We start from the raw sequence: 24,201 nt of genomic DNA on the forward strand, positions 1-24,201 counted from the left end.
GTATTCTAATGGAGTATACATAATAATCACTGGCAAGTTATACTAGATAAACTGTCAGGCAGTATTGGAGGATCGAAACTATTGAACTGATAGCTAGCTTTATCCAAGTACAAATATCTGTTTCATGGAATTTAATGACATATCATTAACCTTTTCATGGAATTTACTGGGAATTCTTTTTGAGTGTTTGATAATTGGGGATTGTGTAGACATGTTAAATTTGTAATTTGTGGTCTTGAAAATAAAACTACTTTGATTTTAAGTACTCCCTCTGTCCTGCTATATGAACTTTTTTGGACTAAACAAATTAACAAGCAAGGGAAAGTCCATATTGTCCCTCAGTAAACATGCACCCCACCTTCTTATTTGTGCTTTAAGCATGCCATAAATACATAGTATTAATGAGATAGTGAAGAAAATCAGCCATAGTAGAGGGGGTTATATGTATTAAATTCTAAAAGTCCTTATATTTTAGGGTAAGTTGTGAATGATAAAAATCTTTATATTTTGGGACAAAGAGAGTAAGAATCTGTTTTGCTATTTGTCATGTCACCTATACAAATAACCACAACTTTATTATAATTTACTGCAATTTAAAGTTTACTTTGTTTTATGCTTCTCTAGATTTCATTTTATCTGGTTTCATATTGATAGGGCTTCATGAGAATACAACATCTTCATTTTTAAGTTAGACCATTTTTTCACAAGAAAACAAAAAGTTAGGGATTTTTGCTATTGGATGTTGATTAAGTGGCCTAATAAAGGGTTTGATTGATAAGAAAAATCAGCCACTTCTCATTACTTACGATATCATGAGAAATTAGCAAAGCTTTCTCGCTCTCTTTTTTTCTGGAGAGGGTTAGTAAAGCTTTGTTGTTTTAAAGGATTAGCAAAGCTTTCTGAGATCACTAACTTAGATACCATAAATCTTGAATAACTTGTCCCTTCAGTCACCATTTATACCTGAGAAAGCAAGGAATGATTTTGTGGCACAATTAAGTCACTCGAAACTGTTGTTTTCTTCTTTCATCTCTATCTTTGTTTGCTTTCAGGAGTTTTCTAGTCTTGCAGGTTCCAGGCTCATTCTAATTGCCAAACGCTGACAAGGCAATCTTTCTATGATCACCTACAATGCCCTGCTGGCATATGCCAATTCCAGGTACGAATTATGTAAAGTTCAGACTTTGTTCTCTGTGTCCAATGCTTAGTTTTGTTTCAAAACTTCAGAAGGAGCATAATCTAGTGATAGAAGAAATCCCAGAAATTATATTGCTAAAACCAAATATCAGTTGTCTGCTCTAATTTTGTTAGGTTTTCAGTAACATATATTGGTCCCTCATACAAAAAATCATAAGTATCTAAATTGTTGTTGCTTTTAAGTTGCATTTGCATTATCCTGTGTTGGAATAGTTCACATCAGGTTGTAGACAGGATCATCTTGAACGAATCATTGGTTACATTATGACTGGTGAACTAGAAGGCAAGGGAGGAGGAAGAATCCTGTGTTGGTGGCTGTAGCCAAGTTTATCTGTTTCGTCAGCGAAATGCATCTGAAATCTACGAAGACTGCCAAAGAGATACGATGCAGCTGTGATAACAAGAGGCGTCCAAACCCGACGGCTGTGGGCGTGGAGGAACTATACGGACGGCACTGCAGCAGCCTCGGTTTTTTCTGAGCCTCGACGATGTTTTTCGTGGAATTAAATTCAGTTACATTCCTTGTTAGGTTTTACGTCACAGTGCTGGGGGCAAATCGGGTATGGTAGGTTCTGCCGCAAATCACGGATAAATCGACTAATCGAGCATCTGTTACAAAACCTCTGTAAACTTTTTGAATACCTTGTGGTAATTTAAGTGTTGGTCACTTGATATTATAGTAAATGTCCCAAATAGAATCACCAGTTCACCACCAACCTCTTTAACCTCCCATTGCTAACTTTTAATTGCCCTTGCTTTTTTTTGGGGAGAAGATCTTTACTGGCTGTTGGATCAGTTTGTATAATCTTTGCTGACAAATTTGAATTAAAAAAGAAGAAATTAGTTTCAATGTTATTAATTTTTACTCTTACTAGCATATTGCCGATGTGTTGCAACATAATTTTATTAAAAAATATCATTAGCATATTATTAAAGTTTTGCTAATAAAAGTGGTTGATATATATAGGTCTTAGTTATTTTTCCTTTTAAAAATATAAGAGAGTCGGTGGTAGGATGGGTGGCAGATTCACCACTATTCACCACCTGAAACAATTGATATAGATATAGATATATTCAGTCCTCTCATTTTCCTTTACTGATTATGATTAACATGCCTGAAACAATTGAACACATCAATTGGTTCCTTCCAGATTTTGTAAACTGTTGTCCCAAATATTCAATGCGAAATAAATTAGTCTCTTAAATAATTACAAGTTTTGATGGTGCAAAGAACATTGGTTTCTAAAATATGTAAAGAATATAACAATAATAATCTATCCATTGTGTACTTGTGTGGTGAACTATTGCAAAAAATAAACATGTTTATATACAAAAATTATTTTAAGGTAGCTGTTGCGTATAGATATGAGAGTACTCTGTGTTGACCTGTCTATATGAATGCAACGTAATTAAACAAGTGTTCTGATGCACTACCATTATTTAAACCCTTATGCTGAATTAATCTCTCACTTCTCTCTTTTTCGTTAGGTACACGACGGAGCTTAAACTATGTGAGATACCTAGCTGTCTTCACCTTTGCTATTGATCAGGTGATAACCTCAAGATTTCACGGACAAATTAAATTGATTTGTTAACACTATGCAGACTGTGGTTTATTTAACTACTCCCTCCGTTTAATAATATAAGAAGTTTTAGCTATGCTTAGATTCATCTATTAACCAATGTATATTGTTTATATATATGTCTAGATCCATTGATATCTATATGAATTTAGGATACGCCAGAAAATCTTACATTATGAACAGAGGTAGTACAATTTTTTTAGTGATCACCACATTAGGACATAGTTAAAACAGAAAATTACCAATAGCAACATAAATTAATTGAACTGAATGGGGGAAAGCGAATGTCATGGGGTGATTGTTTGATTTTTTAAGGAAAAAAACCAAATATCACATTTGCAAACGTTTTAATGGACCGACGGTGTTAAACCGGAGGAACGAGAGGATGAGGTCAAGTCATCATAATTAATAAAACTTTTACATACATGTTCTTTGTCAATCTAAAAGCAACTTTAAAATGCGCCAAGTATAAGTAGAAGTAAAAAGATAATGGTGCATATAGACATGTTTGGAGTATTAATAGAGAAGACACAAATTCTTCCAAGCACCGGTGCACGCTCAAGAGTTTAGGGGCTTTACTATAAGCTCCACAATAGAAAGAGTAGGTTTCAATATTCCATATTTGAGACGATATAGATTATGACTTACTTCCACATGAGACTTAGTGAGCGATGTATCCCACCAGATTTATTTCCTTTCTCAGCACCACTATGCATCCCAGCACTTTCCTGACGAGCGTGGGGCAATCAAAGGCGGAGAGGATAATGAACTAGTCCTAGCTGGCGCATTGTGGAGGCATTGCTGCGAAGACGAGGCAAGTGAATTGCAGTGGTGAGGAGGAAGGTTGTGGTGGCACCATCCCTGTGAGGAAAATGACATGGGCTCAATGAAGAGTGGGGGCCACATTGTCCGCACAATGGAGCAGAGAGGAGGCGTATTAGGGAGAGGGACACTAGGCTAAGCGTGAACATGATGAGATAAATGAAGACGGCGTTGGCATGTGACACAACAAGGTCTTTGGTGGCACTCCTCACATGATCTTCATGTTGTCTAGGAGGAGAGGATTGAATAACAAAGCCTGAAAATTATGTAGGAACACAAATCGATACATATGATTGTTCAACGAAATTCGTATCCCAACGATCTTACAAATCTATTGAGGAACTCCAAGAAACCAGCTATCTCTCAATCCCAAGTTTTATCAAACAAGAACCAAGGACAAAACTTTCTTATCCAATCAACCATGGAGCAAAGCACATTTTCAAACGATCCCCAAAGTCCAAAATTGAACATGGGGCAACTACCATCGGTGAAGTTTGCTCTACCTACCAACTTCTAAGGATAACCTTAGTTCTTATTCAATTACCTCTTTCTTCGCAGGAGTGAGAGAAAAAAGTCTTAATAATTTTTTGTCGGCTATCCACTATTAGGTACTCATGGACGACGTCAAGCTGGCTAGGAGGATAACCTCAAAGAGTGATAAGGCTGATGATGAAGTTGATCTCTAAAATGCTCGACATAACTAGCTATGGATATATAGGAGTTAGGCTAGATCTATGATATATAAGATAGACTAGACTTAACTAGCTATGGATAAGGGTAGGCTAGATCTATGATATATAAGATAGACTAGAACTTAAATATTATGTTGTCTTGTATAGCACTATAGGGTATAGACTCATAATCAAATAACACCATGTAAATAAGAAAGCTGAAGCCATATTTGATTAGGTTCCCTACCTTGTAACATTGTCCCTTGGTATACAAGGGGAAACAGAGGGCCAATACATATGGCTAAACCCTAGCCAGTCATACTAAGGTATTATTTCGTATTCGAAGGCCCGGACCTTTATAATCCCATATCTTCTGTTAACTGTCATACTTTTGGTCTCATATGCCTCCTTCAATTTGCAAAACATCAATAATCATCCTACTTAAAAAGCTTGGGTGAGGATTTTAAATCCTTACTTATGCTTACAATGCATGGTAGGTATGTCACGACAATTTCCATAGCAATATAAGCGCATCTCCACTAGTCCCTTAATAACCCAACCCCAATAACTGATTATTGGAGCTCTCCCAATACCAGTTTCATGATTATTTGTAGAGAGGCTTTAGTAGATCCCCAACAACATTGCCCCCAACAACTCATTTTCTCTTATTTTTACACAATTGCATATAAGCATATTGATTTCAAAGTAATAATTCAAACATTTATGTTTCTTGTTCTTCTTCAAGATTGGCACAAGGGATAATCCTAACATCTTCTTCATTTGGAACTTCCACACGATTGGAGAGGGAAATGTTATGTATGCTAACATCCTCATTGAGCATATATAAATAATGTAAACGGTCGCATATCACATCAACAAAAATTGAACAAAAAACCGTTGCAATATAGTAGGCAAAATTGAAAGGGGAGACATAAATACCTTTTGGACATTTCATCTAGCACTTCGAGGGTGTCCTCAGTAGTCTAGTCTCCTTGACACTATCTATGGAGTTATTGGAGCCGGTCGTGGATTCCATCGCGTTGATTGTTAGGTCAAAAAGAGGAGCAACAAAGTGGACGATATAGCTGGAGTTGGAATGGATGGTGTTGCCTTCCCCTTTCCCTTTCACTGGTTTTGCCAGTTGTCCTCATTGATCTGGTGGCTTGAGCACTGACATGTCGTTCTCCATACCTCTACTACTACTAGGCGACATTGAGGTTGGCCAAGGGAGCCGATTAGGCGGTTGGAGCCATGCTGAGGTTTGAGGGATTGGACATTGGGAGGAAGGTAACGGCGGCGATTGGACATCGGGAGAAAGGTAACGGTGGCTGGGAATCACAAGGATGGCCGAAGAAGTAGCTGGCGGTGCCTAGGACTTCACGTGATAGCCGTTTCATGGGAGAATCCAGACAAGCTGATAGTATGTTGGAATGACATAGAGCCTGTGGCCCGATGGGCAGGCAGGACGGCTCTAGCATGAACGATTGTTTATTGGCGCCAATTTTCCGTATTATTAGAGGGGTTTTGTGGCAAAAATTCCTTTTTTTTGCAACAGAATCTGGACCTTATAACAAAGCTTTTTTGTTGATGCAGCCCGCTACCGGATTTTGCATCGTGATGTTGAGTGGGCTTAGCTGTTTGCCTGAGCACGGTAGCCAATAAGGGGTTTGTTCTGCGTCACCTTTCGGAGCGTTACGAGAGCAGACGCTTGACGCTGTCTGCCTCTGCCTTCCATCATAAACTGGGTAACAAAAACATGCCGGATAATCTTTGATTGGAGATAGATTGTTACAGATGCCATACACCTGGTGGTGTTTATCAGGCACTGGTCGTCCTCACAATTAATGTTGTTTGCCGACCAAATCAAACCTGAGAATGAGAGTGATATGCTGCGCTAGCTTTGCCTGCGTATCATAAATAGGATAGCATTTCAACTATTTTGGCACTGTTTTGAACTGCCAGTACTATTGCAATTGGTAATTCTGACCAGAAATTATCATGATTAGTTTAAAGTAACAAATTAATATAAGGATGGTTGATGTGGTCGATATATATGGTTTTGGTGGGATACCAGTTTTTTTCTACAAACTATATTTTATATGGAATTCTTATGTTCGAGACACGGCCGGCTCAGATGTTACACAATGGAACATGCAAGTATATCAAACAAGATGTTAAGTTATTCCTTCATTATGTCAAACCTACCGTGATCATGATCACCGCATCTGTTCTAAAATATAAGAATTTATAAATTGTTTAGCATAGGTGCCTATCTTTTGGCTTATTCAATAAATAAGTTAAACAATATATTTGTAAATAAAAATAATTTGTAAAATAAACTTTTATATATGTATTTTTAACAATCTAAAAGAAAAGGCTGAAAAAGAATCTATGATAAAAACCTAAAATTAATTCTAAATTAAGATTGAAAATTTAAATTTTGGTTTATAAGCATAAGCATAAACGAAAAAAATGAGGTTGATAGACTAATGATATATTCAATGGTCAATTTTAAAATTTAAATAAATAGATTTTTTCTAAGCATCTGATTAGGTCTAAAATCATTGAAATAACAAAAAAATCGGTGCAAGAATACTTATATTATGATAAAATTTAAAATCATAAAAATACTTATATTTTGAGTCGAAATAGTACGGGCACACTTTTTTTATTCTTTTTGGCTTTTTTTGACATTGACACGACTTTTAAAGCAGACGATTTCTAATTGTTTTTGAATCGTGGATATATACAATTGATTGGAAGTATAATTACATTTAAGTATTTTATGTGATGTCATTGTTATGGATAATCAAACATTACCACACTGGTACAAAACCATGGTATTGCCAGGTCATAAGCAGTAACACTTGTAACTTGCCACTCGATGTTAATGGTGTGGCGTTGTTTGTTTGCCGTGTAAAATACAAACCTACATACCGATGTAACCCATCCTAGGATAATAAATCTGGAGGGAGTGTTGTCCATATTCATTATTTTAGAAGGGGTGACAACGGAGGGAATAACCTTGGATGCCCAAAAGGTTTATGCTTAAAAATAATAAATGATTGGATGTTTATTTTTATAACTTAGATTAAAAAAGGTTTAATAGAAAAACTATGTATCAAGCAATCCTGCGTAAATTGATTTCGCCAATTGTCACTAACAGAGATACCTTGCAAATAAAATTAATTATTATATCGGCAGGTATACAATACTAGTACTAATGTTGCACAGACATCCTATTGGCCCATTAAATGCAACAGTCTTGGGGGTTATGAAAAAAAATCAAGCAATATATTTATAAACGAAAAATAAATTATAAATAAAAAATATATATGTATTTCTAGCGATTTAATAGCCAAGGCTAGAAAATAAACTTCGATAAAAAAAACCCCAAAATCAACTTTAAATTTGAGATTGAAAATTTAAATTTTTACTTATAACCCATTAACAAAAAACTGTGTTGCGAGCTTTTACGAGCAAATAGGAAAACTAGTGATGGAACACATTGAATAGAATAAACTCCAGAGAATATTCTTTAAATATCCAGCTACATATATACATACTGCTCTAGCAAGAGATAGGTTGGCTCCAATATAATGCCCTCAATTTGTATACGGTGTTGATGATGCATGTAAGTATGTTCTCAATTTCTTTCCGGAATATATATTTATGTACATTTGTTATCCTATATGAAAATCTTTTTGGAGTCTCACAGGTCCAACGTACGCCTGAGAATATTCAGATTTATTATAAAAACATTTGCCTTGTTATATTTGTCACCAGAAATGTAGGATGATTATTTGTTGTTTTCGGTAAAAGCCAAATAGTATATGTACAAACAAAATATTATAAATAAAATTTTTATCTACATGTTCTTAGTTCTTAGCAAGGTAAAAATAAAGTCTAAAAAATAAACTATGATGAAAAACCCCAAACTGAAAAATTTAAATTTACTTTACAAGCCGAAGCCAAAAAAAAGGTGGAGGTGACAGTACTAAAGTGTTGTTATTTTGGTGATTAACTAAGAATATTTAAATTTTAATAGCTATTAAATGATAAAATTAATTACTACTACCTTCGTTTTATATTGTAAGGGTGTGTTTAGACTGAGAAATTTTTTGAAACAAATATCATGTCAGATGTTTGACCAGATGTCGAAAGGGATTTTTGGACACAAATACAAAAACTAAGGGGTTGTTTAGATGAGGCTAAACTTTTTAGCTCCATGTCACATCGGATGTTTGGACGCTAATTTAAAGTATTAAGCATAGGCTAATAAAAAATCAATTTCATAAATGAGTGCTAATCCACGGGATGAATTTTTTAGCCTAATTAATCTATAATTAGCAAATGTTTACCGTAGCATCACATAGGCTAATCATGAATTAATTAGGCTCATTAGATTCGTCTCGCGAATTAGCCCAAGATTATGGATGGATTTCATTAATAGACTACGTTTACTATTATAAATAAATGTCCAAACATCCGATGTGACTAGGGGCTAAATTATAGCCCCTAGAAACAAACAATCCCTAATTACAGATTATGCCAAGGAACTGCGAGACGAATCTTTTGAGCCTAATTAATCCGTCATTAGCAAAAGTTAGTTACTATAGCACTTATGACTAATCATGACCTAATTAATTTATATACATGTCTAGATTCATTAACATCTAATGAGTCTGGAAAAAGCCAGAAAGACTTATATTATAAAACGGTGGGAGTACAAAGTTAGAAATCTATCTAAAAATGAGATGATTAAGTTTTATATAAAATCTTTTTAAAATACACACTATTATTCTATAGTTTGGGAAAACCCATGAGTATAAAAGCCGAGAAATTAGCCTTGCAAACGAATAAGGGGTTGTTTAGTTTGCAAATTTTTTTCAAAAACATCACATCAAAACTTTAAACACATATTTGAAGTATTAAACTTAGTCTAATTACAAAACAAATTTTAGATTTCCCCTGAAAACTATGAGACAAATCTTTTGAGTCTAATTAATCCGTCATTAGCACATGTTGGTTACTGTGGCATTTATGGCTAATCATGTCATAATTAGACTTAAAATATTCGTCTCACTATTTTCTCCATGACTGTATAATTAGTTTTAATATTTATATATATTTAATCTAAAGATTCGATATGATATTTTTGGAAAAATTTTGAGAACTAAATAGCCCCTAAAATACAGTAGCACTGTTCAAGTAACAACACAACAAATAAGGGAGATTAGTGGCATGCATGCGTGAGCACGGCAGCAGTGAAGCGAGTCGATAAGGTTGGTGACGCGTGATGCCCAATCTGTAACGCGGTGACAACCTGAATTGACCGGGGAGCAGCGGAGCGGAGACACGAGGGTTTATTCAAGCCGACCTGCCCCCACCACCAACTTGCGCCGGACGGCGGCAGCAAACAGCATGTACCAGATGGCCGCAAGCCCGCAGCATGCCGGCTGGGGCTTTGGTTAGTTCTCAAAATTTTTTTTTCAAAAATATTACATTAAATTTTTGATATTTAAATATACATAAACATCAAAATTAATTACACAGTTACGAAGAAAATCGTAAGACGAATCTTTTGAGCCTAATTAGGATGTGATTAGCCATAAATACTATAGTAACCAACATGTGCTAATAACGAATTAATTAGACTCAAAAGATTTGTCTCGCGGTTTCCAAGTGAAATCTAAAATTTGTTTTATAATTAGACTATGTTTAATACTTTAAATATGTGTTTAAAAGTTTAATGGATGTTTTTCAACTAAACAAGGCCTTTGCTTGCACTGCCACAGTGGGTGGCATCGCAATCTGCAACGCGTACACACAACAAATTTGCATGACTGATGCTGTTTTTTTTTCTTGGGTCTTTGCCAACTATAATAATAACAACTGAAGAAAACAAGGGGCATATATGTGCATAATAGATATTACCAGGTCCAATAATAACTATAGCTTTATGGTTGAAATTTGAACTATAAATTTGCAGTTATTATGACATAGAGTTAATATTTAATTTAAACTATAAAGCTGCAGTTATTAGGCGTGACAGAGGGAGCAAGGTCATGTTTAGTTTCAAAAAACTTTTTTAAAAAACATCACATCAAATCTTTGAACATCTAAAGAAAGTGTTAAATATACATGGACATTAAAACTAATTACCCAGTTATGTACGAAATCGTGAGACGAATCTTTTGTGCCAAATTAAGAAATGATTAGCCATAAGTGATATAGTAACTAACATGTGCTAATGACGGATTAATTAGACTAAAAAATTCGTCTCGTGGTTTCCAGGCAGAATCTGAAATTTGTTTTTTCATTCGTATTCGAAAAGCCCTTCTGACATCCTGTCAAACGTTCGACATGATCCTTTCGTCAATAATTTTTAGCAACTAAAGAAGACCGAAGTACAAAATTGTGTTGACACCTAACAATATGTGAAGGATTGGAGAATTAGAAATTGGAGAGTTAGACTGAGTTGATGTAAAAACACTACCACGTCTATTTATTACGATGTGGTAGGTTGAGATTAAAAAATAAGGTAGAGTGGTTTACTGTTAAAATGAAAAATATATTTTTTTAAATATTAATTTTAAAATTCAAAACCAAAAGGTTCGGTAGCACCGTAGCAGGTAACAAGAACAAACAAGGCCTTAGATCGAAAGAACGTGCATCAACGAAGAGCCTACAAAACGCAACGCAACGCAAGAATCAGAGGACACAACATCCTCGTGTGTAAATCCGGGGTACACCAAGAGATGCGGAAGAAGCAATCATGCCATCCCGCCTTTGACCGGCGAAGCGAAGCCGGCACGAACCAGCCAATTACCCCCACGAGTGACCCAACCAAACAACCAGCCGCTGGTCCGGTGCGAAGTGGGGTGGAAGCCGTCAAGGTCCACCCCAACCCAACCGCGTCCCCCACTTTTTCCACTCCCCCTCCCCCATCGTCTTCTTCTTCCCCAATCCTATAAGACCCATTCCTTCCTCCTCATCCCGCATCCATTCCATTGCCAACCTCTGAAGCAGCAGCAGCCCAACCTTTCCCTTCCTCTTCTTTCTTTCTGTCTGTCTTCCGTCGATGGCCACCGAGGTGCTGCGCCCGCACAACGTCCTCCTGCCTTCCCCTGCGCAGAGGATCCGTGCCACGTCGTCGCAGCAGAGGAGGCCGACGGCCAGGGCACCCGTGCCGGCGGCCGCCCGGAGACACCAGGGCAAGCCCAGGAGGGCGCCCGCTGCCGCCGCGGTGGAGGTCTACGCCGGGCCGGCGTTCTCCGTGTCCCCCGAGCCGAGTGCGCTGCCGCTGCCGCAGTTCCCGTTCAGGAAGGCCGCCGCCGCCGTCGCCGTCGTCGACGATGACGCCGCCACGCGCGACCTCCGCCGCATGCTCCGGCTGGAGTAGTCGCCGCCTCTAGCCGGCGCGCGTGACATAGCTTCTTCTTCTTTAATTGTTCCCCTTCTCTTCTCTGGCCTTGCAGTTGGCATGTGAGCTGTACGGGTAGTTCTGGCCAGCCTCGTGGTGCGTGGCGCCGCCGCGGCCAGGTCGCCGGCTCAGTTTTATTGTGTGGCCGGAGACCGGTAGCGCGGCGGCCGTGAGCTCCGACGACGGCGGCGTAGAATGAACGCAGCAGTATGCGACGACGATGATGTAATTACGTATTCACATTTACATTGTAGACATATACAGTATATGTATACGCCTATACGGTAGGGGTCTCTTTGGTATAATACAAGTCTAAAGTAATTAGTTTAACCCACCCATGTGTGTGTACCATGTCTTAGCATAAGAAAAACAGGCCATTTTCCGCCTGTTTATAGGTGTATTGGTTGATTGAAAAGTGTTTTTATTTTTGGTTGTGTTCGTGGGGATATATATTTCAATTAGTCATAGCTAAATTATGTTCACTGTAATTAGTCGCTATGTCAACTCGGTTGGTGGCACGCTGACCAGCTGGCACCTACCGCATGAAAGTTCTGTGCTAATCATTGTTTTGTATCTTTCATATTCACGTTCTCACCCTCGTTTTTTTACTTTGTATAAACATAAGCAAAATGATTTATTAATAATAAATAATCTGAATACAACTTTTATATGTATTTTTATGGATTTAAAAACATTGACAGAAAAATAAAGTACGATGGAAAAAAACTCCAAATTTAAGCTTTACTAGTAATCTACTACTACGTACTATATAAATATATAAAAGGAGTGGTGGTGATAAATCTGTCACCTACTCTCCCACCAACTTCCTTTATTTTCTGGAAAGAAAAAATAACTTATATCTATATATCAAACCACTTTATTAATTCTATTCTAATAGCATGCTAATAATATTATTAATAAAATCATATTGCAACGCATGAGTAATATGCTTGTATACTAGTAAATTACAATAGAGCCATAATTAATGATGCATTATGTAGCCCATTAGAAAAGTTGCTTAAAAGTAATATCAATATATTTTTAATTTTTTATAACTAATAATTAATTAAGTATATATTAATCCACTGCTACGTTTCTACGTCGATTACTAATTCCATATTAACAAGTCGGCCATAGAGATGTAAGTAGGTAGCCTATCAAAGCAAGTCGACTTTCTCGTAGGCTATTTTTTTGGGTTTAATTGTTATTGTAACTAGATGATACCCTCTTTATTGCAGAATAGATAGATGAAATTGTGCTAAAATTGTTGAAATGTAGATATATGTGTTAAAATATTGTGAAAGTGATATGGTGGATGATAATTTGACTTGCTTGTATATTAATGTTTAAAATCTAATAATTATAGATGATATAACACACTTACGTGAGTTTTAAATAAAACAATTGCTAATGAGTGTTGATATAATATTTTTACTTGTTGAGCTTTAAAATATATCGATTTCTAAAACTTAAGCCATATCATTATAATGTTATAGGTATTCAGGACGTTCCCTTATCCATTAATTTGATTTTTCAGTGAGCTAGGCAAGCCATTGAACTGCACGCCTTGCTTGGGTTTGAACCCGGATGCCAATATGCCATGCAGTTTCTCACTTGGCAAGACAGGACGTTGAACTGCCTCCACACCAGGGGTCAAACTCAGGTGCTTCACCCTCCTTTAAGGTGGTGTTTAGTTGCTAAAATTTTTTGGTAAAAATATCACATCGAATATTTGACCTGATGTCGGAAGGGGTTTTCGGACACGAATGAAAAAACGAATTTCACGGCTAGCCTAGAAACTGCGAGACAAATCTTTTGAACCTAATTAATCCGTCATTAGCACATGTTGGTTACTATAGCACTTATGGCTAATCATGGACTAATTAGGCTCAAAAGATTTGTCTCAACATTTTTTCCGTAACTGTGAAATTAGTTTTTTGGTTCATCTATGTTTAATGCTTTATTTAGGTGTCCAAAAATTCGATGTGATGTTTTCTGAAAAAAATTAGGAACAAAATAAAGCATTAAACATAGATGAACCAAAAAACTAATTGCATAGTTATGAAAGAAATCTTGAGACGAATCTTTTGAGCCTAATTAATTCATGATTAGCCATAAGTGCTACAACACTATGTGCTAATGACGGATTAATTAAGCTTAAAAGATTTGTCTCGCGGTTTTCAGGCTAGCCATGAAATTCGTTTTTTCATATGTGTCAGAAAAGACTTTCTGACATTCGGTTAAACATTTGATATGACACTTCTCCAAAAATTTTCTCAATCTGAACACCCCCTTAGATAAAATTGTTCGTCCATTCTTCCTTCCCCCTCTTGTCTCATCTCTTCCACCAATAAGTGATGCTGCAAAGATGGTAACAAGCAGACCAGGGATGCCCAATCAAGCCTATTGTCATCATTCATCAAGTCTAATGAGGTGGCATCCTTGGAGAGGAACTTCATATTCTTATGGGCCTATTTGGGGAGCTTTTCTTAGCTGTAGCTTTTTTCCAAAAGCAGCTTCTATCAGAAAATGCCCCAAACGGTCCACAACTTATGGGAATTTACAGTTATTCTGTAAAAGAGCTTTTCTAGATTCTCAGAAAGCTGGCTATCAAACATCTACTTCTCAGAATCTAAAACTCCCCAAACAGACCCTGAACTCCTCTCCTAGCTCACTTCCAATGTTAGTGGTGGCAAGGAGGAGGATGCGAGCATTCACAATGGAGGCTTTTAGAGGCTTTTGACATCTTCCTTATAGTCTCCAGTATATCACAAATAGTCAAAGATCCGATCCCTACCGAGCTCAATAGCATCGATGCTCCCATCATTCTCCATTGCCATGAACATGGAGTAGATGATCTACTCCTACCATACCTACAATCCTCATAGATCATCACTATCGATTTGCCTGCCATCCTAAGCTGTCCTTCGCACGGAGACCAGGTTGGCCCATACATCAAGATCATTGTCATTGTTGCCATAGGGATCTAGGTTCCTCGTGACCACCATTTGATGTGATGGGTGTTGTGCACCTTCCTATTAGCTTTTGTCATCTCCTAGTCATCTTCATTAGGCCACCTCTAACAATAGAGATAACATACTATCTCTAAACATTCTAATAGACAACTTCTTCAATAGGCTAGCTCTTAGCAAATAACTTATAGTACAAATGACCCTACAATTCATTCTCACTTGACATTAAAATATGTGCAAGAGACTAATGTCTCTACAATTCATTCTCACTTGACATTAAAATATGTGCAAGAGACTATCTCAGACTATCTCTTGATTAAGAGATATTTTTTCTCTCTCTTTTATTAAAAAATTATATAATATACCTTATAGATAACTTAGAGATACCAATCGGAGGAGGCCTTAGTGCGCTAACCTAGGGCCATCTATGTTGTCATCCATTGCATGTCACCGTAAAGTCCTAACCACTCTGCTCATCTTGTAGCACCACTCTTGGTGGAAAAGAGAAGAGAGAAGAGATGAGAATTAAGAAAACATGATAATTTGGCTCAAAAGTTTCAACAAATTAAGGAAGGGATATGTACGTATTGGCATATCCCAAATAAGTATAAAATTGCAATAGTATGATGAATTTCGTGAACTGCAATGGTATTTTTTTAAGTAAGCTAGGGAGTTTATAATGACATTGATCGAAATAGCTTATTTTTTTATAAGATGGATGATGTTTGGTCTTTTTAGCCTGGGTAAGCTGGTGTGGCAACATTGTCTTGCCACACGGGGTGACACTGGCGTGGCAAGCCTACCACGCCAACCATTTTATGTGGCAGCGTTATTTTGCCATGACACCAATAATGTCGTGACCAAAAGATTCATATGATGAAAATATTTTTCTCCAAAGTTTAGTAATAAAATTATTTATTAAAGAAGTTAAAAAAAGTCTGTTTGGATTGAGTAAAGTTTGATTCCAAAATGTAAAATCTTAGGCGAGAGATAATATAACCCTATGACCTAAGGCTGCACTGAAAACAAATAACTTTATAAGTATGTATTGTATGGATCAGGCGGAGTGCTATCAAAAGCACATGCCAAATTCTTTTCCTTGACCACCCACAGCTGCCCCAATTGTAATTGCCCGAGTTTGACCGTTTCGCTTTTATATTTTTTGTTTTTAAGGCATCAAAATCTGAAGGTACCTTCATCAATCTCTTCTGTACATTGATACAAATCAGATCTCAAGGTGAAAATCAGTCAGCTTGGATGGACAAATAGAAGGAACACGGATAAACTGTCTGTATCCCATTCTAAAAAATAAAAACACACACACACACAATGGCTAGGAGCAGATGTTTTTGGCTGTTGAGAGCAAGTGCGCGTACCTGTACTCAACGGTTCAGAGTTTTCCTGAAACTTGAAACTCCAGAACTAGGCAAGTTATACTAACTTAATTCATGGATTTCCAAAGATAGGGCAGGCCACATAAACTTGGCTTCCTAAATTCAGCTGAAAATTAACTCATACTCCCTATGCCCACAATTGATCTTTGTATAATGTTTGTACATCAACACAAAGGATAGTTTAAACTGCATTGGGATGCATGGACTCGTCCACACACAATGCAATGATTGCACTTTGACAAAATCTATGCTTAGACTGTTAAACGAATATCAAGGAGGTGACTGAAAAACAAAGAACATATTTATAACTAGAAAATAATTTATGAATATAACTTTTATATACGTGTTTTTAGCGATGTAAAAATTAAAACTGAAAAATAAACTATGATGAAAAATCTCAAAATGTACTCCAAATTTAAGGTTAAAAATTTAATTTTAGACTTACAAGCATAACAAAAACGAAAAAATAGGACTGCAAATTGGGAGTTCCTAGCTTTCATTAGGCATAGATCAATTATGGCGGAGGGAGCATATAAGTTTAAATTTTATTCTTCAACTAACCAAATGATATGATTATGAAAGAGATAAAAATGCAATCTCAAAAGAACATATGGGATGTCGCAAAACTAAGGGGTTAATACGGGATAAGGTAAAAAGTCAAGGGCACATGAGGATTTTTCTCTAACTACCGTTTCTAGTAATGCTTTACTATGTCTGAAACCCCATAGTAATAATTCAGTTGGAATGGACTAATGCAATTCTAAAGAGCAAACGCATTAGCACAGAGTTAAAGGAGAAACATAACAGAGCAGCAGCAACACCAAATGATCCAGTAAAGCAAATAAGCAACTACTTCAACAGAAGGAGGAAAATGAAATACCAAATAGCAAGTCTGGAATTTAAACATTAAAAGAAACCCTCCAAGTACAAGCACACACAGAAGAGTTTTAGGTGCTTAACGGCAGTACATGACTTTATTTTGGGATCGCTGACAGATTATTAGAACTTTTAGTGCCATTGCACTGATCTTTGTCCTACCAAGAAAACCTTGGGTGAGGCTTTTTGATCCCCTAAACTTGTTCTCCTTTTGGTATTCTCTGGTCGATCCTGCCATTAAGGAGATGGAGATGGGAATACCACAAGGACACAAGAGAGGGGGATCAAAGAAGCCATGCCATCAAGGTCTACTTGGACGGTGGTTCGTCAGGCTTTGCTCCAGCTGCAGGGGGGAGTGGAGGCTCCACTTCTTCAGGCTTTGCTCCAGTCTCCTGCGTTGCAGCACCGCCGTACAGGCGCCCAATCTGCACAAAAGTTCACGTAACACAGCATCAAATCTCTGGCAGGAATTATTAGGAGTCAGGAATGTGCTGTAACTTTGTGTTTAACTCAACTGTATAATGCAAAAGCAAAGAGTATTTAGGCGAACATCACTACAGCATACTGAACATCACTATATTTGGTAAATGTTGGGGGGGGGGGTGTTCAATGTTTGGTTTTTTGTGAAAAAAACCTAACAATATATTTGCAAACAAAAATTAATTTCTAAATAAATAATTTATATACACATTCTTAGCGATCTAAAAACCAAGACAGAAAAAATGAAAAACTCCAAAATCAACATTGAAAATTCAAATTTTGACTTATAAATATAAATAAAAGTGAAAAGATAGGGGTGCAGAGTGATTGGGAAATGACATATGAATATTTCAATTGAAATATGGATCCTACATTCCACACGCGTCCTAGTTTTCGAACAGTTATGTAGTTATATTAATTCTACTCCTAAGTATTTTAGATTATTCACAGGAAGGGAAATAGGTATGAAACAAACCTAATCCATGTCCAGTGAAATTGCAAGATCTTAATAAGGAATGCAGGCAGGCTGTCCTAGTCCTACTGATTAGTTTTAACCGGACAGCTGGAAAAAAAATCATCTTGGCAGCCTTTAGGCAGGGGCCTCCTACCACCGAGCGCACAGGGGAATACCGAAAGATATGTCACTTGTCTGATGCTCAAATTTATCAAGTTGTTAGGAAAGTTCACAATCTAAATTACTTATGTTGCTATTTATTTTAAAAGAGAATTTGTAAATCTGAAATTTGTTCTCACACATTAGTAGTTGTCTGCTCAACTTGGAAATAAAGTTCCACTGCTTATGCCTATGCAAATATTACCTTTCTTACCATCACTACATTTATACGGATACTTATTAAACCTAGACACATATATAAAACATATTAATTGATCCATTAAATCTTATAATATGAAACAGAGTAAGTATCATATGCCCTAAATATTGCCACTTAAACTCTAATAATCAAGTTCCAATTTATGGCCTAATTGCCTCGTTTATATTAACCATAAGCAAAACAACTTATTAACAATTAAAATATAATTTATGGGTAAAACTTTCACTTATGTATTCTTAGCAACCTATAATTTATGGCTAACACTTTCATTTATGTATTCTTAGCAACCTAAAGCAAAGGCTGAAAAAGTAAACAACGGTGAAAAAACACCAATATCAAGTCCAAATTTAAGTGTTAAAAGTTTAAATTTTAGCTTATTAGCATAATCACAAGGGATGCTAATTATCTATAACATATCTTGTGCCATGATTGTAAAAAAAATCTCTTCATTAGTTGACCATATTCCTCGGATCCAATTGGATGATCATTACTCAGTTTCAGTGCAGAGAAAACATTCCACAAAAAGTAAGTATAGGATATGAGTTTAGAGACAATTTAACAAACCTCAGTTCCCAGGCAGGCATGTTCTGCGCTCATACCACAAGCACAGCAGGACTTTTTGAACCCCTGCATCTTGATTGCATAATTCTCTCGCCTTAACTTCTCATTCTCAAGCTTCAGCTGCTCATTTTGATCCTGGAGGGACTGTTTTCACAATTAATACCACGTTAGTTTAACAAGTACTCTGAGATGACACCACTCACTTTTTAGCATATGTTTGGTCATTCATCTTATTTAAAAATATGACGTAATTATCATTTATTCTATTGTGATTGGATTTATTATAACATATATTTTCGTATATTTTTACAATTTTTTAAATAAGACGAATGATTAAATATGTACTGAAATGTCCACAACATAGTATATTAAATATGGATGTAGTATCTTACAGCCTATTTAAATTTAGTGTTCCAGATAACCTATATTAGTACCGAGTATGAATTGTTGCATTCATTCAAGCATTTATAAATCCTATAAAAATCATTTATAAATTCCTTTTATTTAAACATAAAAATCTGAGAACTATTGCGTCCATTCGGGAACACTCACAATCATAAATCGCTAATATATGCAAAAAAGTTAAGATTTGATACGTAAATATTGAAATAGTTTCATGAAGTACTATTTTCGATATTTTTCAACACATGATTAGAAAATGCAATAGTAAAATATGCGCGTTGGATACTTTGTCAATGTCTTAAGCGACAAGCAAAAACATAATGGGAGGGAGTATATTGTACATACAACTCCAAATAAGGCACTTCTATTAATATATTTTTAATAACAATGTTCTAAATATATGAACAAACAAACACGGTAAACTACGCCAGTAATGATCTTTCTTTTTCTTTTTGAGTCACATGTTTGTCAAAATTGCTCTTTTGGAAAAGATGTTTTTGTTTTCTCATTTGAAAAAAGATGAATTGATTTTTTTCTATTTCATTTGGCTTAGTTGAAGTAAAGCTTTTTATGAGTAAACAGTAAGGAGAACACTTGTGAGAAGTATAATATTGAAGGTTCTACATTCATCAGCACTCTACATGTTTTACGGCCACAAATATGTAGGTATGCATGAATTATTTGTAAAACTTTTCTAGATTATATTATTTCTTTCCGTAAAAGCATGTAATTGTTCAATTAGAAAACTTACATAATTTGAGCTTAGTGTACTAGCTGAATGATTGTGTTTTGCAGGATACAAATATGTTATAATATTGTCTTAAAAATAAAATATATATTTTTACAAAATGTGTTACCCTTAATATCCTTAATTTGATTAGATATTTGGCTAGCCAGGTACATTTTATTGTTTTTATATTAATAAGTTTAAGACTAATCTATAACATTTAAAATAGAAGTAGGTGGACATCAGATTTACTACCACCATCACACGGTTTTCTTGTTTTAAAAGTAGTATAGATATTTAAAACAGTGTGTGCAACTCATGCTAATCTATACTCATTTAAAAGAGTAGTGATGGTGGCCACCCCATCACTGTCTTTTACATTTTGTTATAGATTGGCCTTTGATATTTTCTGAAATTATTATGAAATAGCTCATTATTTTGTTTGAACCACTTAACACCATATATTTGAGTTAGAAAACAAGTGACACTAAGCATATTTGATTAAAAAATATAGTTAAGTACACCTTCAAGATCTTTTTGGACTGTATACTCAATAGGAAATGCTTCTCAATGTTTAATCAGGTTCAACTGTGTTCAAATACTGTATCAATATTTAAAATTATTGCGACAAACTCAACATACCTGGGAAAAAAAGGAACTGTGCAATTTATTATTTATTTAAATTCCTTTGGAAGTAACTGGACTCATTTTTGTGCTCTGTTGAGCTAGATCGGTTCATGCCCAGTGTTTATTAACTTTGTTTCCAATGAGCTTTATTTTGTTTTGTTTCACTAGACTACCATAAACTATAAAAACAAGTCTGAAGTGAATGCATATATATTTCAAGTGTTCCTATGTTAATCTCAGTGTATTAATGAAACACTTTAACTATGTCATGGGAAGATGCATGGAAGAAGGTTGGATAACGGCAAGTGCTGAGATACCTTATTGTGAGCTTGCCTCCTGGCGAGCGCAACTTTCATTTGCTTTGATGGATATCCTGAATTGTCAGCCATTTGAATGATCCTTTTGTTCTTCAATCCGAGCTCTGAGTAAAAAAAAAGAGAAAGGAAATCCATTTGAGCAAATATTGTAGAGCCTTGTGACGCAAAAAGAAATTATGAATAACTTGAGTAATATATAACAAGTTGGCTTTTTTTTTGCTGTACATCCCATTGAAATTTATTGATTGCTAGTTTATAATCAATTCCATTTCGCAAAAACAACTACTACCTCCGTTTCATAATGTAAGATGTTTAATTTTTTTGGTTGCAACGTTTGATCATTCGTTTTATTCAAAAATTTAGTATAAATATTAAAAATGACAAGTCGTGCTTAAAGTTCTTTTGATAATAAAGTAAGTCACAAGCAAAATAAATAATATTTTTGAATAAGACAAATAGTCAAACATTATAAAAAAAGTCAAACATCTTACATTTCGAAACAGAGGGAGTAGTATATAAAAGTACTGGCCAGGAGAAGTAAAAAGAAGATGCAGGCACCACTTTGCAGTGAAAAGAATATTAGCCATGGAAACTACTTAATATGTCCTAGATATAACTGTGTAATTAATATGGATTGTTTCTTATAAACCGACTATGAATACACCAGTCAGGTCTGAAAATATTACTGGTTTGCTACGCAGGATTCTGCAAACTCTGATTTTAACCTATAAACATCACCAATTCTCCCCAACCCTAGTTTTAACCTATAAATAAATATCACCTAAAAACGTACGGTTTAGTAGTTAAATGTCAGTGTAGAAATTAAGAAAAAAAAACCCATTTACTGCCCAGCTGTGCACTAAACTTAGCAACGGCAACTGGAATTGGGACAGACCTAGATCGCCGGAGATGGAGATCAGCATAGATCGAGCATGAATCGTTTGGAGGATCCAACGATCAAATTTGACCTTTCCAATAAAAATGAACATGTCCATATTTACTAGCTATCTACCTACCTAGTGATCTGTCCATTTTATTAGATAACACTCTTTCTTAATGTCTTGAACATAAATACTTAAAGTAATTTGAAATATCGATATTTTAAGCATCATACAGAACACTCTAGGAATGATGGAATTTTCAGCAAAGAGACATACACCAGTAAATTTGGCAATTGCTTTTGCTACGAGCATTTTTAAGGTACTCGACCTCTTATAGATGGCTATAAGGCCCAAGGCCTGACAGCCTGGCCCACAACATGGCCATTTGGCCCGACACCACGGGGATCGGGCCTGTGTCGGCCTAGCCTGACTGTTGGGCCGTGCTTGGGCAAATGCTTTGGGATGGGGCCGCCCCAATATGACCCGATTTAGTTAGTAGGATAGACTTAATTCAATTCAGTCATATATATATAAGACTTAGCACAAAAAGAGAGGTGTGTAAAATAGACTTATCCTAGTCATACAAGCTACATGCTAAAGAAGAGAGATGAAAAATAGACTTATTCATGTAGCCCAAAGAGGTGAGGTAGGAAATATAGACTTTTTCACTGAATAAGCACGATAGGCCTTCGGACCGGCCTGACATGGCCTAAGGCTTATTGGGCCGTTTCTAGGCAGAAGGTGCAGCCCATGGGCCGGCACGGCACGGCTTGGTGTGTTGATTGGGCCGTGCCAGCCCAACGAAGTTCGGCACGAGCCTGACTGTTCCTTGGCCGTGCTCTCTTAATTATAACAAAAACAAGAAAAAGATATTTATTAAACATTAATGCTCACTGTTACCCTACCCAACTCTATCGCATGCATGCAACAAATTACCCATCTAACAGCCAATAAATGATGCAGCATGTTCAAAAGTACTTTTATAAAAATCATGTTCTAAATCCAAGAAAACCTGAAATATATCTAAAACAATTTTGTACTTGATTCAAATAAACCAAGGTGGTTTGAAGTCTCAAAGTTCAAAAATCTGAATTAATATAAACTAATATATGGTCCTATACAAGAGTGAGCTAGATTTCATAAATCAAAATAGAAATACACCAAGTATGAACGTTGATACTCAAAATATCAAAATAATTTGAAATTCTATGATTACCTTTTATCTTACGATTTAAAATTAAAATACTCATCCAAATATATATGCATATATGATTTTCGAATTTTAACATATATAGCAAGTGAGCGCCACACTAAACTGTGTCGCCTTGCATACCAATAGCAATTGCAAATTTCCTTGTTTAAGCTCTATTACCTCCTAGGAGGTAAGAAGAACATCAAGTGTTGGATTAATATAAAATGGACAATCGAGAAAATTTTGGAGCACCGTAAAAAATATCTTTTTCTACACATACATTAAAACATTTTTTGAGCAAATACATACATCAAAACAATTGTTTCATAGAAGGAAGAAGTGGAACAACAATCAAATGAGAGAAAACAAAAAGGAAGAGTTTCTTCCTTACTTGAAATCAAATGTATTCCCTTTCTTGCTTGGATCAGAGCATGCGACGAGGATGGTAGGGGTAATGTGTTTGTGTTGCCACTGTTTTGGGGGTGGGTTGTGGGGTTTTTATAGTTGAGCCATACACCGCTTTTCTCGGTACAAGCACTTTCATATATTTTTAAATATTGAATAGCTCATTCGTTTGGAATTCAGTATGCTGGAGATAGATAGATGTTCTACTCAGAGATAGAGAGATAGATTTCCGCATTAGAGATGGATAGTGCTCTACAGATAGATGGAGGATGGCTTGGCGATTTGGAAGTATACATGACTGGCCAGGAATATTAAAATCCATTTGTATGGGTCCCAGGTTGGCCGTTGAAAATGGTAGTCAGAGATAAACTGATATATTTATGTATCCTGATATTTCTATATTCGAGATAGATAGCTATCCTAAAGATAGATACAGGATGGCGTGGCGGTTTGGTCGAATACATGAGTGGAAACAATTAATAAAATACATTTGTGTTAATTGATATGTATCTTGGCAGGCCTAGGGAGGGGGTGTTGTATACGGTATTCGGAGATAGAGTGATAGATCTTTGCATTCGAGATAGAAAGCCACCTTATAGATATGTGGAGGATGGCTCACTGATTGGAAGAATACATAGAATGAAACAATTATTGAAATCTATTTGTGTAATTGATATGTATCTTGGCAGGTCTAGGAGAGTTGTTGGATACGAAAGCCGGAGGTAGAGCGATAGATTTCCGCGTTCAATATGGAGAGTCAATAAAGCGACCCATGTATTCCACTCCCGAGGTAGAATACCGGTCTATGACACATTACTCAATAAACTCCGTACAT

General features: G+C 36.0%; 2 protein-coding genes across 2 annotated transcripts; one reads left to right on the forward strand and one right to left on the reverse strand.

Annotated features, from left to right (window-relative positions):
• The first annotated feature begins 11,242 nt into the window (after positions 1-11,242).
• On the forward strand, positions 11,243-12,219 carry LOC102702889. The gene has a single exon (XM_015839647.2). The coding sequence runs from the start codon at positions 11,358-11,360 to the stop codon at positions 11,676-11,678; it is 321 nt and encodes a 106-aa protein (XP_015695133.1). The 5' UTR covers positions 11,243-11,357; the 3' UTR covers positions 11,679-12,219.
• Positions 12,220-16,963: 4,744 nt separating this feature from the next.
• Positions 16,964-23,418, reverse strand: LOC102714424. Its single transcript, XM_006645853.2, has 4 exons — positions 23,353-23,418; positions 20,889-20,992; positions 18,819-18,959; positions 16,964-17,366 (listed from the first exon to the last, which is right to left on the reverse strand). The coding sequence occupies exons 2-4, from the start codon at positions 20,958-20,960 to the stop codon at positions 17,250-17,252; spliced, it is 330 nt and encodes a 109-aa protein (XP_006645916.1). The 5' UTR covers positions 20,961-20,992; positions 23,353-23,418; the 3' UTR covers positions 16,964-17,249.
• Positions 23,419-24,201: the final 783 nt, after the last annotated feature.

The sequence above is a fragment of the Oryza brachyantha genome, chromosome 1, assembly GCF_000231095.2.
Source record: "Oryza brachyantha chromosome 1, ObraRS2, whole genome shotgun sequence".
NCBI classification, from domain to species: Eukaryota; Viridiplantae; Streptophyta; class Magnoliopsida; order Poales; family Poaceae; genus Oryza; species Oryza brachyantha.

What these genes read in the sequence shown, in the direction of transcription:
- LOC102702889 (XM_015839647.2), top strand. Translation starts at nt 11,358, where the DNA reads ATGGCCACCGAGGTGCTGCGCCCGCACAACGTCCTCCTGCCTTCCCCT.
- LOC102714424 (XM_006645853.2), bottom strand. Translation starts at nt 20,960, where the DNA reads ATGGCTGACAATTCAGGATATCCATCAAAGCAAATGAAAGTTGCGCTC. An exon ending in GGAGGCAAGCTCACAATAAG is followed by an intron (nt 18,960 to 20,888) that starts GTATCTCAGCAC and finishes TTGTGAAAACAG; the next exon opens with TCCCTCCAGGATCAAAATGA. An exon ending in ATGCCTGCCTGGGAACTGAG is followed by an intron (nt 17,367 to 18,818) that starts GTTTGTTAAATT and finishes ACTTTTGTGCAG; the next exon opens with ATTGGGCGCCTGTACGGCGG.